Raw genomic sequence first — 20,302 nt, 5'->3', positions numbered from 1 at the left:
ACACATAAAGATACCATAATGAACACCTGTAGCTTTGGTGTAGAGGCCTGCCTTTGTACAGGGTCCAGAGTTTTGTGCTACACCGCTGGCGCCATGGTCACTGTGTCAGGAGTGAAGCAAACATTTGGTAATTGTGTGGCCAGGCTCTCTTGGCTACAGGGTGGGATGAGATGAAAAACAACACATTTTCATATATGTGGGGGTGAAAATCAATTCATGGCCAATCACTTGTTACTTTAATCCCCTTTAAACACAAACTGTCTGTGTGTCAACAAATGTTTTTTTGCATTCCTTTACAAACTTATTTTGGAAATTAATATAACCTGAACACTCTCTGTCATATCATGTTGCTCATCACAGCGACACATCTACAGACATGTGACAAGTTAAAGGAAAAACCTGAATAAAAGAAACATGAGGAATTCAGATGCTTCCACACATTTGCTCTGCAAGGTACAATTAAGAAATCATCAACATGTACATCAGCATGTGTATATCAGGAGCAGATGGTCCTGTTGATTTACAGTAGAAGCTGTCTAGAATAACTAACAACATGTTACAGGTGACACGTATATTATATATTATTTTACAACAGTCTGCAGGTCTGCTGCTGCAACACCACTCCAGTTAGAAAACACAGAGTAAAGGCTGTCAGTATAGTAGTACTGCTCGTCTCCTGTCTTACTGTAGATGACATCTATTATTTTTCCTCTTCAACACCAAATGTGTTCATAAGTGAAGCTAGGCTACATACAGAACTGCCCCTTACATACAGAACTATGATGTTCAGGCTTATTAAAATGATAAAACTATACTGTCTTCTCTTGTATTGAAAACATATTGTTTTATTGACCTGTTTGATTCTCATCAGTCAGGTGCAAGACACCACCATCAGTACTTCCTGTTCAGTAAAGCATCAGCTGACCATGTGGAGGCTCTTGACTCATGGCCACAGATGTAAACATGTAAACAGTCTCTCACAGGTGCTGATGTTCTGAAACCCGCTCTTCAATCAGTCCATGTATTAAAACCCGACAACAGAACAAAAGACTTTTTCAGTGCTTCACCTCTGGAGTCTCAGTCACTTAGTCAAATAAAAAAGACTGGCAGCTGGCTATATTAATGTTTGTTCAGTATTGATTATCGTGAACACTACCGCATATGCACAGCAATGTATTTTCTTTGTTAATTATTAAGTGATTTTAGCCTCGGATGCTCTCAGTGTATTTCCTGCAGAGAACAGTCATATGCATCAGTTATTGTGTGTCCTGTCAGCTCCTGAGCTCAGTGTATCCTGCTCTGCACTTCCAGTCTGTGGCTGCGTTGTGTTACTCTTTAACTCGTTAATGTTTATGTGTCAGTTTACTTATGACAGTATTTCTGCACGTGGTCAGTGAAAGGTCAGATCGTGATGTCAGTGGGCTTTTAAATGGGAGTGTGTTAAACATGCTTTAACATTCAGGCTCTCTGTTTGTAAGTATCACACCAAACTGCATGCAAATCCAAGTGGGCATAAACTGTGCCACTGTAATGTTTAGCTAGTTAATCATACTGCTATCACCGCCATTATGAAGTCAAGTGAGTCAAAAGTATAACCAGGTTCGATCTTTGTGATGTCACTATCACACTGGGAAACGTATGTAAATGTTCATTGACATTCATCATATTTAATGAACAAAAGTCACAATCTGAAGACAGAACACTGCGTGGTTCAGCCAGGAAACAATTAAAAAGAGCGTCATGTTAACGCCAGACACAAATTGTTTAGCAGAGCATGCCTCCAGCTATTCTTCCTTTCCTTTAAACACAAGGTTGAGATGACTCATTTGTTTGTAGTTCGCTCAAAGTCTTTTATACAAATTTCAGCACATCAGTTTGAGTAGAATATTGCACAATAATGTCCTTTCATGCAAAAAAAATGTCTCTTTTAACAAAAAAAAGAATTGTTTTTTGGCAGGAGGCATCAAAGTCTGTCATCAACTGTCTGATTCTAGATGCCAACAGTCAAACACAGACACAGGAGGATGCTTTGGTGCACTCTGAGCTGTGCTGCTCGGGAAAGGTTTTATTTATTCCAGAGAAGCCGAAGCTCAAACTGAAACAAAAACAGACTCCATCCCACAGACCAGCTCTATGAAAACTCCTGCAGCTACAAATCAAAATTTGGAAACAGTATATCCTTTTGAATTTGGATGATGAGTGGGGGCTCAGGGAGGAGTGACATGCAGCCTCCCGGCTGCTGTGCCATGCTCCCCATGCCTCCAACCCCTAATCTTGACTGCAGATGCAAATAGTCTCAAAAACGTCCCGACCTAACATTTGCATTTAAACAAATAGATAAAGGTCATTTTGAAAAGCAGCCTCCTCATGACTGCAGTGTGAGGTGGCATGTTCCATGTGTCCCTGCCCTCCTGACAGCGTAGTTAAAGCTCCCACTGTGGCACGCCACTCCAGTATGGTGCTGCACACTGGGATCCAGCTACTGTAGGCAAATACAGCAGAGGGAGAACAGAGAGGCCTCTCTGTGCGTGTGAGTGTGCGTGTCAGACAGCTCAGCAACATCATGGACACAGGTAAGACACAGTCATTCATATACAGGCTGACAGCTGCTCCTGCTCTCAATATTGTTGTCATGTTTTCATATCTAATAGAGTTTGTGCTGAAAACAGCTGATAAATATACAGTTTATTTCTTTGCCTGTTTTTGGAGCAATATGCATGGAACTATATTTAGTGGGATTTTTAAGCCTGGCTATTTTTTGATGACGTGTGCTTGTTTAATCAATAGTTACTTTTCTGGATATTGATTTGTCAAAGGAAATAGTTTGATTTAGTAGAAATATATGAAACAACTGAATAATAAGAAATGTATGAACAAGGACAAAGTAAGATGTCTTCATGTAATTCACACAAATCAGTGTTTAATATTTGAAAGATGCTTTTAATATCGAGCACTCGTAGGTTAACTCATGCTAATTAATAAGATTCATATTTTAACATATATTTAATATGGGATTACGCCTTTTTTTTTTCTGGCAAAGGAATACATTTTTAATTTTTTTTTATCTAATCCAAAGAACATTTCATATTTTCAAGAATCCCATCTGCAGTGCAAAGTGGGGGCTTATCTAAAATATCCATTCAAAAAGCTGAGATCTTTTACATAAAGTTTTTTGCATGCAATTTCCGTTTGCATAATAAAGTTTGCATTTTCATTGAGTTTATGCTTCTGCTTCCCAGGAATGTCCCCAAATCACACCTGCACACATTTGAGATTTGTGAAGACCGATTCATTAGAAACATGAGCTTCTTTTATGATGCATGCATGAATTCTCTAATTTGGATCTGACGGTACGATTCTTAATAATAACTCCTGCAGCCGTCCTTCACTGTGAGCGTTTGTAGTAAATTGCCTCTTTTTAGCCGTCCATTTGCATTGACCAAAGGCGATTTCCATGACATTTACACAGTGATCCCAAAGAGTATATGAATAAAACTGTGAAACATTCAAATGAACACTCATTTGTGGGGATGGATGAAAATTTGTATGAAGTCTGTTTCTGGATTTACACACTGTTCTTTTGCTCTGTCTAGAATATTCCAAACGAGTGTACCAGGGCGTCCGAGTCAAGCACACAGTGAAAGACCTGCTGGCGGAGAAACGATCCCGACAGACAAACGGACCCAGATACAGTGTAAGCACAATCTCCTCTAAACCGCTCTGCTTTTGTCCCGTCCTGTCTCTCCCCACTTCATTTTTCTCTCAAACCAAACAGCGCAGCCACAGTTGACATTCTGTTGGTGGCACAATTAAGAGGTCGCCTTTTAAAAATCTCCTCTCCTTGTTTACATTTTGACTTGTTTTGTGGACCAACGATCCATGGTTGATCCATTGACCACCTGTACCTCCCCCCTCTGTCTCTGCTCCCCTCCAGCGCTCGCAAAGCCAATCTGTAAATAGCTCAGCACGGTGTGTGTGGAAAGAGACACAAAGCTGACCTCACAAAAGAACACTGACAACAATACTCGCAATGGCGTCGGCCATGATCTCCAGAAAAACTCCCCTGAGGTGGAGGTGGGGTGGGAAGGCTGAGGTGGACAGGTAACATAGAGACAGAAAAAGGGCCAGTGAAGGAGGCTGCCTATGCAAAGTTTGATCCGCGCACACCTGCCAGCCGACATTGTCCGCTGCCGTGTACAGGCCACAGACAAGCCTCCTATTGTTGTCTCAGAAACACACACGCCAACACTCTCACACAGTCAGAGAAGTCAGGCTCTGCTTTAGACGCCTGCATGCACGAGCAAGACTGGCTTTTCATTTCCCACAAACCGCCTGTCAAAAGCCTTTTACAGGACGCCATTCACTGTTTGTTTTCTGTTTAGCATCGGCATGGCCAGTCTATAGATATGCAGGCTGCTAACGACTCGCGTAATGACGGGATTGTGTGAGAGACAAAAGAGAAGATATCAGCAGATGCCACAAAGAGAGACAGGTCAAAAAAAAAAAACCTTCTCTGATACAACTTTCAACTTGGACTTTTATTCCAAGTTGAGTAATTGTGGTGCATGTAGCAAAGAGATCACTATGGCTGGGGGGGGAGGGTTCAGAGTGGGAGGACACAGAGAACAGGAGCCCTTGGCTGGTCACAGAGTTTTATTTAAACACATTTTGCAGAGGCAGAGCTGCTCTGAAAGATGAAATATACATGTGGTTTGGTTCAGCCAAACAAACACAGTCTCAGGGTACATTTCTATTTTTGTATTTAGTGATCAGGCACAGTTTTTACACCTCCCAGCTGAAAACTACGGGACTATCACACTCTTTAGGCTCAAAGTGATGTTAGGAAACAGGTCGGGACAGAGCTAGCTGGTTAGCATGCCAACTGATACCTCTGCAATGCAGTACATAGACATCTTTGACATGTCAACACTGTTATGTCTTCACATTCTGTAGATGATGTTAATTCATTTATCGAACAGTTTAAACTCTGGCCATACGAGTCGCCCCTTTAAAGGATAGGAGTAGCAATAATCTATGGTCTGTGCTACAGAGCTCTGTTGTTGTCCAGAAACTACAGCTACATAAATTGCTCCTGTACAACGACCAATACGGTTTCAACTTTGGCAGAAAACCTGTTCATAGAGGACCCTGTCACTTGTACAACCCAATCACCGGAAGAAATGTTAGCTAAGTACGTTTCTACTTAACCACAGATAAGTCAAACTGAACGTTTCTTTATGTTGCTTCTTTACATTTGTTTAGGTTGAATTTTCTATTTTGCTCTTGTCACAACTCTGTGCTTATGATCTGGTAAGGTTTAAACACAAAACCCACTTGGTTGGGTTAGGCAAACATCAGGGTTTGGCTTTAAAAATACCTGTTGCAGATGGTCTCTCTACTACTGAAAATACACCTGGTTTTGACACCACAAAAATGGATGGAAATGTCTCCAAGTGTCTATCAAGTGGTGTGACTCGACCTCCGATCCCCCATTTGACAGCCTTATTGGCTGGTAGTAACACCACCACTTTCCCCTCCCAGGTGGCTAATAGGAATAAATTGTGAATGTGGTATGACACGTATCTGTGGTTTGCAGAAATATAACTGCTAACATTATATCCTGGAGAATCAGTTGCACTTGTACTTGAACTGAAAATGGTTTTCATGGTAGTTTATTTTGACTCAGTCCCAAGCTACAGACAGGGTGGAGACTTCATGAAGTACTGTGAGACAGGCTGACACATTATTAGTTTTAGTATTTTCAGTGGATTTGTTGACAATAATGCATTTTTACACCAAAGTTACTCGGTATATGCTTTTTCTTTTAAAAACGCAGCTAAGCCCGCTAAAAATAGGTGATTGACTCCATTGTCAGGAGACAAGTTAGCCTTTCGACGTCACAAACGCTTTTTAGATATATTTTACTTTATTTCTCTTTCACACTCAGTGCTCACTAAACCAGTTTGAGGGTGCTTGAACAGAGACAGATGGAAAAGTATTTACGCACCAACGTCCTTCACTATAACTTGTGTCATAGCATCGCACTGGAAAAGGGCAAAAATGAACATGTCCACCCAGTTGTCATGTTTCCATCACAGCTGATCGGAGACAGAGGCCGATAAATAACTGTGTACCCTTTCCCACTGAAGACAAAAGCCAGATGTCAGTGGGTGTTTGTGGGTTTCCTCTCCAGTGTCAACGGGATATAAGGGAAACATTGATTACCATAAGCTGTATTCTTTAAATCAGCCTAAAAATATGATGTATTATTACAACTTGCATTGTTTGACTGGGGCTGGGGTGGACACTGATGTTGTAAAAGCAGAACACATTGTCCAAACCGGACTATAAACCATGACCTGCAACATGTGGAGGCAGCAGTATGTTGAAGAGACCATTGTCTCTGTTAGGGGTCCACAGAGTCCACAGAGGACACGATAACAACGGTCTCCTGTCTCCTGCTCATCCAAATAACAAGCTTTCTAACTGTTGAAACAAAGGTGTTGAAAGTTTGGTTCACTTTTATTTGATCTTAAGAGACACCTTTGCTCACTTCAATACACAGTCAGATTTGGTCTGGTATGACCAGTAGCTTGGGGTGGCTAATGTTAGCAAATCTGACTCCACTGAGTCAGTTCACTGACTTTATGATCCATGATCTTCTTATGATACTCTTACACTATGTTTTAGCATCAACCATTTTCATTAACCATCTGTCACCACAGTTTAGCTAAAGTGACATAAGTCTCACTTTAAGGCAATTTAACTGCTGTGGTTTCCATGAAAAATGAATACACTTTATTATAACCATCATTGATTAATCCTACATTAATAGTTAATCAAATTCATAAAACATGTGTGTTAACAGTGAAATAACTATTAACTACATTTGAATTAACTAGAAAATTTACCATTTATTAATGATGGTTATTATTAAGTTCTTACCTACATTTTGAAGTAAATACGTGATTTATTAGTAAATATATAATATAATATAGTATAATATAATGTAATGTCATGTAACGTAATGTAATGTAATACAATATAATATAATATAATATAATATAATATAATATAATATAATATAATATTTGTAAATATTTTCACATTTCCAATGGAAGCCATACCTCCATCACACTGGGTTATACAGTATGTGGAGGTATCTGGTCTGCAGCTCAGCACCTTTTCAATACGAGTGTTCCTTGTGTGTCTATAAATGACGCGTGAGGCTCTAATGAAGCACAGAGACACACAGTAACTAAAGCCATGCACGTCCTTATGTGAGCTAATGCCGCCTTTTATCTGTGGGAAGAAAAGGCCATTGAGAGTGAAGAGCAAACTCTGACCACAGAGTCGTCCTGCTCATGTTGGAACACGAGAGCCACGGTGAAAATATAAAGATCTGACATCATCTGCTCCTCTTTTCTCACAACATCTCTACTGAGGCACTGTGCCCAAACATGCTGCTATTACAGAAATGAAAAACCCAAGAAAAATAAGGGTAACTTTCAAATAAAATCTAGAAAAATTCGAACATGATAGATATAAAGTTAGTAAAGGAACAGCAGTGAAGCACTGAGACTCGTTATCACACTCGTAAATATTGTGAGATTATTTTTAAAGCATCAGCATGCAACAGGTATTGGAAATACGAGAATATGTGAATGTTTTGCATAGGAAGGAATATCTTCTGGGAAATAATGACAAATAAATCCATCATTATCATCCTCCACCACAAACACACACAAACATACACTAACACACACACACACTGCCTGACAGTCAGAGCTTGAGCAAGCTGATTTCCATACGCAGCCTTCAGAGATGCACCGAGCCGTACCTGAGCCACATGAGGAAGTCTTGGCACTGGCAAATCACATTCAAATTCTGGCCTCAAAATTTGCTTGCCTCCCAGCCAACACAGGCTTAATATCAACTCTTTCATGTTGGCAATATGCAAAGAAGAGAGCCTATCCTGTCAAACCCCGTCTGTGTGTTCCTGCACTCTGAGTCTGCACGAAGCTGTAACTGCTGTCAGAGGAGAAACACACAGATGTATCCATGTTGTTGGTCAGCAAATCTATGCGTAAAACATTAAATGATAATTACATATCAGTTATGTCACTTGACCAATATTTGTAGGTGAACTAGCAAACAATAACAGGATCACAGACAAGTAAACCATGAGTAAGGGGAATAGACTCTTTGGTTCTGCACCTGTAAAATCATGCTGTGCAGACGAACTTTGTTCAAATAGATCCAAAGTTTTAAAGATCCCAGATATGAAACATCAGCTCTGAAAAGAATTTCTATCTGGACTTCAGTTCTCAGTAGTTTTATAAACTTCATGAGATGGTTTTTGAGCTTTTGGCCCTGCATGCACATCTTTTGTGCTTGTTTGAGTGTTTCCTTCTATTTAACCCTCTTCATTTTTTCAATATTATATTGGGAATAATATGGGATAATATACATCAGTACTTCCGTTTGGTACAATAATTTAATTTATATTGTTACAATTACTTTATTGTAAAATAAATACAGATTTTGCAAATACACTTTTCTAACCTCTTCAATAAATCTGCTGTAAGTTTATACATTTAACAAAAGGAATCCACTGTTATTTCTGAATTGTGTACTTGTACTGTGTAAATACACAGAGAAATAAAGTAATTTTCCATTTCTCTGATGGAGACTCCTGAGCTGAACCTTGTGGTGTAAATACATGTAAGGTTAACGTCACACTCCTATTTATTAGCTATCTAATGTAGCAAACAAGCCCGTTGTCAGAGTACGCTGTTAATTTACCTTCAGCTCACTAACAAGCATGAGGTCAATACTGAACAGACTCCATGTGTTAACATATGAGTTACCATTATTATTATTATTATTATTATTATTATTATTATTATTATTATTATTATTACCATTTTTGTGCTGTCTTACAGTTTTTACCATTAGTGAGGTATTTCTTTCTTGCAGCTGTAAATGAGCACCATGGAACTGGCTTCTCTCCCCTGTGCTGAATGTCGTGAGAGGGTTGACACTGAAAGCTTCTTCTTGCAGATGCTGATGATGATATCCAGCTCTGTAACAGAGAGATCATCTGGATCAATAGCACATTAATAAAAAATAGTTTGTCGGTAGATCAACCAGAATCTAACGTTTTTTTTTAGTGTGCATGTTTAGTGCATCTAATGAGAATAGAAAAATGTAAACATTTAAAATACATAATGAGACTTCATTCAATGAACTTTTCCTTATTCTACTTCCTACTACTACTAAAATCTGTACTTTGACAGGCACATGTTGTCGATTGATTTAATAATTCTATGAAATAACATATAAAAAATGCTTGAAAGGTAACAACCTTCAGATTATAGACACTTTACTTGATTTTGTTACATAGAGAGAGAGAGAGATGTTTTCCAACAATGAAAATGTGTAAGTCTACTAGAATTTGGCCAATTATGAAAAATACATACAAGGAAATTATCTACAGTAATTCATTGTGAACATGAATAGTATTTTACTGTAATTTTCTTTTTTACATTTATATACAGTGTACTTCTTTCCTTCTTTCACTTCACTACATGTCTGAGAGGAATGTTCTTTTCTTCTCTACATTTATCTGACAGCTGTGGTTACTATTAACTTTTCAGATGAATTATTCACATATAAAATACATGACATGCTTATAAAATACAACACATAGTTAAAGATGAGAGCCTCCTCTTTGTGACTTGTGTTGTGGCTTGCAGTCACAAGTTTCCATCAGCTGTGAGCAGTTCCTACAGAGACATTTCTGCTCTAAACTTCTCACAGGGCTGCATTTAAACAACTGTTATCATACCCATCATGATCCTATCACCTGTTCCCAATGAACCTGTTCACCTGTGGAATGTTCCCAACAGGTGTTTTTGGATCATTCCAACTCTTGGCCCCGTCCCAACTTATTTGAAACAAGTCACTGGCATCAAACTCCCAATCAACATGTATTTACAGAAATCATTTGAGTTGATGAGGTAAAATATTAAATATATTGTCTTTGTACTGTTTTCAAAATGTCAAAAATATAACCGTGTTTAAAAACCCTGTGTAGACCTGCTCATTTTGGTGGAAAAGCAGTATGACACTGACACATACCTTCAATTAAATAAGGGATTTTTTTGGCCACTTGGTGGCAGCAGAAACAAGTTGTGAACAAAACATTGCCATACCATCACCTTTATAAGTCAATATGGCAAACGTGTTGCTAATTTACACGTCCAGCAGATACACAAAGCACCATTAGCATCCATTCTGGGTCAAACAGCTAAAGAATGAGGTTAAAGTCACAATAAAGCTCCATAAAGCTGAGGGGAGCTGCAGATTCACGGGGTAATTCTCTGTAGGTTCATCACTACGAGCTACTCCTTTATCATCTTCAACTGAAACATGCAACATGCAAAAAAGTCTAGTAGAGCCACACACTTAAATTATTTTATCCCCCCTTCAACTTAGCCCGGTGCTAAACTGGAAGTTAGCAGGTATTTTCACAGCCGGGAGGTCGAGCTTTTTTGACTTCAAAACACCACTGAGCAGCTTTCATAGGAATGAACGGGGCTCCACCTCCAACACGGTGTCCAGTAATAAACTGTCCCTGAATAGACCACATCCCAAATTCCTTCCTTATTTCATGCCACCAGCGGAAGTTGATAACACGTCATCACTTCTAAACGTAAGACTTCACCCGGGTCTTACGTTTAGATCAAAGCTGAGCCGAGGTGACAAAAACCTGTGTCTACTGCAGAGTCAACTGACCCGGGTGTAAATGCAGAGTGTACACATTCCCACTGCAAACAAAAGCCTGATCTTAGTAGCTTTAAGTGGGATTTTTGACCGGTGGAAAAGGGTCTAAGTGATGTAGAAACCTGTCTGCACTGAAGTGAGACAGTGTGCTGTCCTGCAGGAGAAGTGTCCCAACATGTTTGGCCTGTGTGACCCCGTAAAGCAAACCAATGTCTACCTGCAACCTGTCATTACTGGAAGGAGTGACTTTTTCTTTGTTTTATTCAAATATTTTGAGAGTTTTGGAGAAGTAAAATGATCCAAGAGGCACAGAGGTAGAGCAGACAGAGTTTATGCTGCATTTTGTCTTTCCTCTCCTCCTGATCGTCTGACAACCCCTCAGATGAATCGTCCGACCCTGCGTGAGCTTGGTTAAAGTCTCACTTGTTTCATGAGGCTTCACGTGGCTCTGAGTCTGTGTCGCAGTATCAGGGAGCTCTTCTTCTAACTGTCAACACATTTTTATCCACTTCTCTTCTTCAGACCTATAACTGCTGTATGTTGTGGTTTTTACCACATCTCTGTGCTGTCATCACCAGACTATATGTTTCTCTTTGATACATTAACATCTGACTGCTTCTACCTGATTCGTAGATATTGATTTTTATGTTCTCTCTTTGTCTTGTATACATCTTGTATTTTTCTTGTTGTTTTACCTTTCACTGGCAGACGGTGTTAGCTTGAAAAGTGCTCAACAAATAATAATAATAATAATAATAATAATAATAATAATGATAATAACAATAACCATAATATCATCATAGAGTGCTCTTTCTGCCAATTTGACAAAAAGAATGACAGACTTGGGATTATAGAAAAAGAAATAGGGTATACATCTACAAACTCTAATACTGTGATATTTCCTGTCCCTGCACCCTGACGGTGTAATGTTCAGAGGCTGTAAGGATGTAAGTCATCCTCTCTGATAGTGATGCATTAATTATTACCCTTTCTGTTATATTTTCTCTGTTATAAATACTTATTCCTGGGCATATACTCTTATTTCTTGTTATTGCTGATTAGTTGCTTTTTCTTTACCTCCTGTTTCTTCTCATCTCTGTATGTCCCTATTTAGGTTCAACTTCATAACAAGAGAGCAAAATAATGAGGGAGTGTAGTCGCAGATTTTCTTCTCACATTTCATGTGAAGAAAATCCTGTTGCTTATTGCTGAATGGAGGCTTCCTGAAGGACTTTTAGAGATTAAAAGGAGGCCTATTATGCTTTATTAGTTTTTTTGTTCCTCTCCTGCAGTGTTATACAGCTGTGTTGCGCATGTAAAAGGGGCTTTAAAGAGGCAGAGGGTGAGCACAGAGCTGCAGCACTGGACAGGACCAGACAACTTGTGTGTGTTTTGAGCATTAAAGCATGTAAACCTGTTCTAGACACACACTGTAAAAGTTGTATTTTCAGCTTTATTTCTAGAAGTTGGATGTACTATGAAAATATAGTAACACCTTATAATAACCATCATTAATAAATAGTTATTTTTTATAAAGCATTTCATTGTGTGTTTACAGTAAAATAAAGAATAACAAAAGTTTAACTATAAATGTAGCATGTATTAATGATGCTTATTACAAAGTGAAAACATTATGATTTAATGATATGTATTGTATTAACATTTAGTATCCAGATGTAAATGTATGGGTACTGTATGTACATAAAGACATAACAATGAGGGAGACACTTGTTCTGAGCAAATACAGGTTGATTACATGTAAAACTCTTGCATATGTAAAATGTGTTTGCTTCTTAAAAAGTAGGTGGTGGAAATTGTTGGTCAGCGAGTAAAAACTGAGAAATTCCACCAAATCATTAAATAGTAAAAGTCTAATTTACACAACAGCTGGAAGCTTTTCTGTCCAACTTGTTCTCAAAACGGTAGAGACACAAACAACAGGATGAGCTCTGTTGTTTTATTGTGAAGGGCTGTAAAGAGCATGGAGTGCGTCAAGTGAATTTGACTGAAGCAACAGTCAAAACACAATCTGACGTGTGAAAGAAATAATCCTTTCACTCCGGTCGTCACTCCCTCAAGTCCTCACCTTCACTCGTAATGAAAATGTTGTCCTGACTCATCCCAGTGTTTCTCTGCCACAGGGAGGATCCACCACCCCGCCGTCGTTTGTCCAGATGCCAGGTGAGATCACCAGATCAAACACCTCTCACTCTTCACTGCCTGCAAGATAAACCTGTCAGCACACTTTCAGGCAGCACTCTCATTATCACTTATTAATACGCAGACAACAGTTAGCTCTTTGACTCAGTTGAGGTGTGTAAACAACAGAGCTGCTAACTGCTGCTGCCACCATGAAGACGAGGATGAGATTGTTCTCAGTCTCAAAGCTTCATATTGTTTTCTGCAGGGTCTCACATGCTGCCCAGCTACTACAGCATGAGGCGTCCCTTCATCTCAGACTCGGACTTCTGCCCGTCCACCAAGCAGTTCTCCCCTGACGTCTATTCGTCCACACTGGGTGGTAAACCTCTGGGCTGTGAGCCCTCCACCATGACCAGCTACTCCTCCCTCATCGACAGCTACTACCCAGAGACCTTTGGTGATTACCGCAGCGCCGCCGCCTTCTCCAGCTCTGGAGGATCCTTCCTGCCTTCCTCGGCCCTCTCATCCCTGCTGCCTCCTTTTGGTGGAGAGTCCTCGCATCTGTTTCTGGTAGGATGGGATCCTATAAAAGGGACATGAGTATTGAGTGAATCCATGTTCATAATCATCATTAGGGATTGAGTTAGAATTAAAAATTGATGATATTTTCATGAAAAACTGATTTTAGGTGCAATAATGTTTCACTGTCTGGTTATTATAATTCACCACATCCCTAGGTAGAGAGAACATTAGGAAAAAAGTCCTATATGTCAGGAACTTCAGGATACATGAGCGTCGTGAGTTAAGGTAAAACATGTCGGCCTGTGCAGTGGGTCATTCTCTCTCTTAAATAAGGGTTTGAAATCTGTCTCAGAACTGAAATCATGACCATATGTTAACACTGAAACAGGTTATAAAGACAGTAATCATCCCACCTGTTCTAACTGGCCATCAGACATCTCTTCATAATGAGTCCACTGCCCTTGTTTTTTGAAAAATGTATTCCAAAGTTTACCCGAAGCTAAGATAAAGGTTGAGCCGGATCAACAAGGGAAACACAAGCAGGAAGTTCTACACTAGACTTTGGACGATTTCCACTTGACTTATCAAACCAATCACCAGAATAGATGTTGGCGACGTATGTCTGGTCTGGTTAGATAGGCAAAAACACCACGTGGTCACGGTTCAGCTTAAAATACCGTTTTAGTCACCACAAGGTTCACAAGGTGAATTCTTCTAGTCTAACTACACCACCAGCTCCTCACCCTCCAGCTGACATTACAGTCAGCTAATAAACGTGTGATGTGAGTGGGATATGACACGTATTGTAGAAATGTAGTGTGGTACTCTGACACATATACATGTGAATGTATCAGTACATGTAGTTTGCAGAAATGTTAACGGCCAACATTTTAAGCAGGAGTCTGGACTGGACCTCTCCACCTCAGACTGCTGAAGCCTCATTGTGCAAATGACAAATGTACAGATCAACATCTGACTGTTGATTTAACATTAACTTGAAATGTGGGGACCTTTCCTAAAAAACCTAGAGCATGCTGGGAAAGGCTCCAATGGTTTTAACAATGCTAGCTTGTGAAGTAAAACGCTGTTTTCAGGAGATTATCAAGTGCGGTTTTGAAACTTTGGATGGTTTACTCCTGAAATCTGAACCATTTGACTGCAGCGCACCTCTCTCATGTTATTCACAGCTCTTTGTGATGTATCACTTCACATCTCTGTCTCCATTCTATTCATCAGTGTGTTTGAATATATACTATATCATTTTCTTCCTAACAGGAAATGTGGGGCAAATAGCGCGAGGCTGACACGTATGCAGACGTAGAGTTTGAAACACGTCAGCTATCAGCTTTGATGTAGGAGCCTGCTGGTCTAATAAAGGACCATCAGCCATCAGCCTTCCAGCCTGATGCAGTGTTGGTGAATGGAGTTTCTCTGCAGAGTTTAAAGAGATGAAAAACTTCATGCTTTAAAATGACTACAAGTCTTCAGAGCCAGATTAAATGGATTATGTTTACACACACATTCAATAAACAAACAGAATGACCCTTCTGCCACATAATTATTATTATGCTCAATTATTTAGTTGTTACATTTACATTTAATTTATATGCATTTTACATTTCATTTGAATATACTGTATGCATTGAGATCATCATTCAGATTTAGAAGTTTAGATGGATAACTTAGATTAACAGACTCGTTCTCCTGACATTCAGAGAGAGAAACCACTGAAATACTATTAACCAGACACTGACAGTGTTTATGAAATTAATTAAAAATGATTTTTGTAGGTTATTGATGTTATTTTCACCTTGGCCTGGGCCCCCTCCTGTGCCTTCATCCATCCCATTTTGTCTTTCCCGAAACAATTACTCAACGTTTTAACAAACCCAAACCCTTTCACATTATATTGTTATACTTGTTAATGTTCTTATGCAGACTTATTCATGTCTTTGTCATCAGTGTTGATTAATTCAGTTCTATCCATTTTTCCTTTACAGTATTGTCACTGCAAACAATCATTTGCTCACCTCTCCTGTTTTAGGTATTAAAACCTGGACAGACTAAATCAAAACCTGGATAGCAACAAGGTTAATTCAGAACATAACTGTTTAAGATCGTCAATTCTGAATCATAATCAAATGCAGCATGAATGCCCTTAATTGCCCTTCTCTACGCATTCTGGGAAACGTAGGAAATCAGACAATAGAAATGACATCACATTCTGTTCTGATATGAACAGAAGACGTGTGCTTCCTTCAGTCAGTAGAGGACATGTATGAGTGACTGATCCTCTCCTCTCTTGTCTTCCTGCCTCAGAGAGACTCATGGGAGCAGACAGTTCCAGAGTCAGTATCGCAGGTGGATGCTCTGTGTCCTGACGGCCTGGCCTCCGTCAGTGTCCCTCCCTCCATGCCCAGCCCGGAGCCCCCAGGAAGCCCCTCCCAGTACCGCTCGCCCAGCCGCGGCTCCTCCATGGGCCCCATCTCCAGCAGCCAGCCCTACACCCTGCACTCCCTGGAAGATGCCCACTACCACCCCTTAACCACCAGCAGCACCTACCAGGTGCCCTCCACCTCCTTCCCCTGCCCTCCATACATGAGCAGCTCTGTCAGCGACCTGGTGTCCAAGATGGTGACAGAGGAGACGGCCGACGGCCACGCCAGCCTCACCTCCAACACCGAGGCTCACTGCTGGGCCAAAGAAGATGGAGTGAGCTCCTGGTCACCCTACGAGATCAGGAGGGCCTACTGACTGGAGGAAGGAGCTGAGGCTCAGATGGTGGAGGTTTCACAGACAATTTACCCAGTGAGCTCAACAAGCACTTGACAGTACAGAGAAAAGTCACTCAGTCAAACAGCTGTGAGGTGAATTGTTGATAGGACAATCTCAATGCATTTACACAGAGAGGATCCAAGTTTGAATATGTTGGTAGGAGTGAGGGAGCCTATGTTGACCAAGGTGTCCATATTACAGCCTGTTCTGGTGGGAAATTCCTGCATGTTTTTCTTTTTTTATGTGCGTCTTTTGTTTTTATTCGTATGACAAAGAGTGATCAGTGTGGACACATCACAAGACTTAAAGCTGAAGATTTCAATGATGTGCTGAAGTTAATAAAATAGTGCAGTCACTTTCACAGTGTATAATGTGTATGATACGAGGCCTCGTGCTTGTTATAAAAAACTATGTGAACATATAATATGAGCTCTAGCAGGGAACTTGGACAGTGGCCGGTGGGCACAGGGTGAGATTGTGGAGTAGCTGAAGGTGTACACTACATCTGTTCACATGTTTGTGTTTGGGTCAAAATAAAAACATACATGTAGCATTTAAAAATGGCGTGAGGCTGATCTTTAGGCTGAGTTCGGGTACTGTGAGACAGGTGTTGCCGATCATCAAAAGTGCTCTTGAACAGTTGCTACGACACAATGGTTCCAGATTGGTCTGACATCGTTAGAGTGGGTGTGGTCTGTCTTTACAGGAAGTCTGTACCGTGCAAACAGATGTTACGTTCAGAGGCTCATAACGTTATATCTCTAATTGACAACTGACTGTTATCAGCCAGCCCAGTCACCAGGTTATAATGTTAACAAACCACAGATACGTCCAAGGTTGACACTTCGATCACATTCACATTATATGATTATTAGCCACCTTGCACTTCAAGAGGTGGAGTGGATGGTGATGGTGTTAATACAACCAACACAGCTGCCAAACGGCCGACTGCAGTTCAAGTCACAACACGGGACATTTTTGAGGACACCTTGGGACATTTCCAACCGTTATTATGACGACAAAAGCGGCTATTTTCACTGGGAAGTAGGTCCATCTCCATCCGTGATCGTGGCAACCAGAGCAGGTATTTTAAGTCAAACCATGATGTTTTCTGAACCCTAACCAAGTGGTTTTTGTGCCTAAACCTAACCAGAGCGTAGGCACGGTGTTGTGACAAGAGAGAGAGATAGAAAACCAAGTTGGAACATAAAGAAACATTCACTTAGCTAACATTTATTCTGGGTTGTATGAGCATGCCTGAAGTCACACACTGCATCTACTTCCTGCTGTGAGCCCCACCCTTGGTCCCAACACTGTACTCTATAACACTCAGTTTTACAGTTACAGACTCTCAGGGCCAGAGAGACTCATAGGTTCGCTGGCAATCTTGGCCAACTCATTTTTAAGATAAGTTAAAGGTAGGTATCATGTAAAACTAAACAAGCTCAGGTATCAGTTGGTACCAACCATATCAGGTTATCTTCATGGGGAAGAGGGCTAAATAACACTCCAGAGTTAGGTGTCCACAAATTGTGCTCACACATATGTGAATGCAAATCACCTGCTGGTGCTGAGTGTGGGCAGGATGTGAGGCACATAGAACTGGCTACGACTGTGACGGTCAAAGTTAAGTTTTTTGTCCCTTTGCATGCATAGAAAGGAAGTGAACAGGAGGCCAATGATGATTTTGCGTACATGTGGCAGCGACATTGGGCTTAATTTTGGTGAGGCAAAATGTGGCACGGTCATTTTTCAAAGACGTCCGACTCACGTCAAGATATGTGAGTGAAAATGGACTACATGGACTTCTAAATGTGGTGTATTTAAATGTTTGTGCACACTGGAGTCACTACATAGTCTTGGAATTGCATAGCTGGGAATGACTGGAAGGTTGAGACCCTCAGTCCAATTGCATTCATGTGGGATTGTAGCCATTTCATTGTAGTGCAACAAGCTGTCCCACACAACCTGAACATGCTGCCTGAGTGAGAGACGAGGTCATGGTGTGTTTGAAGGTGTGTCGCTTCTAAAGGATTGTGTAATCCATTGTAACTCCAATGTAATAACTTTGAGAAGGGCTAAAATGATTTATAGAAACATTAAGGGATTTAACAGCTTCAGCTTCAAGTCTCCTGGAGCATCTGCCAATAGGTGTCGCACATGACCTGAATTAGTGTCAGGATAACCAATGAGCACAGGATAAGCCTGAGTCAGCTGGATCACTTTAACACTCTGGGCTGTGCTTGAGAAATTATTAAATTTAGTTAGTGTACACGCAGAGAAGTTAACACACATAGATAAATGATTGAATCGTCCAACTTCTCATCTAGTACGAAAGAAACTTGACCAAACCTACTGATTCTGAAGAAACAGAGTCTGAACATTGACATTTGCGGGGTCAATGTGTGTTATATGAACACATATTGTAACAACATCCCCCTTACCAGAATACATAATGTTCATTTACATACTGTCAGATATAACATTTGGAGTATGACCGGTGGTGTTGATGAAGGAGGTACAGCAGACAACAAAGCTGCAGGACATGAAATCCTTCTTAAGGAGATTTTTCAGCAGTTTAAAGGAGATATGTGACTTGGTGCAGCGTGACAGAGGTGTGTATAATTAAGTGAAGTTAAACAATAAAACAATGAGAGTCTGATGATAGTCCTCTCTGCAGGGGGTCCACAACGCTTCACTTTCACCATATAACACTTAGTGAATGGTTTATAACACACTATTACTTACTATATTGTATTGGTAAATGGATGTAAGGATATGTTTTGTGTTCAATAATGTAAACAATAATGTAAACAACTACAAAAAACGAGTAAAGCTGCCTGAAACTTTGAAGACAAAAGACGTAGAGCGAACAGTAGGACATAAGGCTCCTATAAACCTCTGTTAACAGTGTCTGGTGAAGTGAGTCCACATGTTCAATGCTTTTCACATAAGTGAGGTGCAGCGTGCTGCTTCAGTTACACATCTGTTTTCATGGGTTAATACAGTACGAATCAATATAAAAATGTGTGTTAAGCATTAATGGTACAATATGTAAGAATTTTAGTCGAAAACATTGAGACATCTACTAAAATGATCAACAGAACGTGAATAACAAGCTGACGTTATGACATCTGTGTAAGGTGTTGCAGAGATATGGACTGAAGTTAGCATGCTAACCAGCTAGCCCCAGCCCATCCTGCTCTAAAGCTCCAGTGCTAGCGAACACATCTCCAGTCTGAGCTCCCACTCCTGACCTCTAGCTGCATGGTTAACTGAGCTAACTAGCTAATTGCGGCTACAGTTAGCAGTAACTCCAGGTAGACAGTTACATACATGACATAGTTCAGCTGAAACCATTCAAGGGGGACTTCAAGGGAGAAATTCAAACTCAGAATTTTTATATTTACACTATTAAAGAGGTGATAATACAAACTCAGAAATGTGTATTTTTTCCATCAGTGAATAAACCAGCTGTTCTCAGAGGAAAATAAGGTCCCAGAACACTGAAGCTAGAAATGTGGCAGGGTCCGCCACATATAAACAAAGTCATACAGTATAAACTGTGTTGTCCTTTAAGGTCAGTTTGTTTATTCAGTTTATTCAGTCATGAAAACAAAGAGAGTTTGTTTATTTAGTTTGTTTAGGCAGAAAAGAAATCAGCCAATGAGGATCTTTCTCTGCTCATTAACATTTATTCAACAAAACTACAGAGTGCTGCTTTAAATTCAATGAATAATGATGTGATAGAAGGTTAAAGACTTTATGAAAAGCAGATACAGAATTTATACAATTTTTTAAGTGTGTTGCAGTGTGTTACAGTGTGTCATAGTGTGTTACAGTGTGTTATAGTGTGTTACAGTGTGCTATCAAACATCCATTTACTGTCCATACAGCAGTTCTGAACACTTCATGGGAGGAGTTATAGTTCATCACAAAGACATTAATAAACCCAAATATCCTTACATCTGCCCACAGCGACTATAATGTGTTATTAACCGTTTAGTAATGGTTTGTATTAACTGTTTATAAATGCTCAATATGGGGGCTTAAGTAAAACATTGGCCAAAAGGCT

The 20,302-nt window shown here is 40.1% G+C and overlaps 1 protein-coding gene across 1 annotated transcript; it reads left to right on the top strand.

The window, feature by feature from the left end:
* Nucleotides 1-2,395: 2,395 nt before the first annotated feature.
* Nucleotides 2,396-16,414, top strand: pou2af2 (POU class 2 homeobox associating factor 2; the record flags this gene model as incomplete). The annotated part of the gene is given in 7 exon segments (XM_084351529.1): nt 2,396-2,452; nt 2,454-2,528; nt 2,531-2,573; nt 3,594-3,694; nt 12,930-12,969; nt 13,196-13,500; nt 15,772-16,414. Coding segments are annotated over 7 exon segments (1,056 nt in total). The 3' UTR covers nt 16,207-16,414.
* Nucleotides 16,415-20,302: the final 3,888 nt, after the last annotated feature.

The sequence above is a fragment of the Pagrus pagrus genome, assembly GCF_965226575.1.
Source record: "Pagrus pagrus genome assembly, chromosome: 4".
Taxonomy (NCBI): Eukaryota; Metazoa; Chordata; class Actinopteri; order Spariformes; family Sparidae; genus Pagrus; species Pagrus pagrus.
This window is presented reverse-complemented; position numbering and strand designations above follow the sequence as displayed.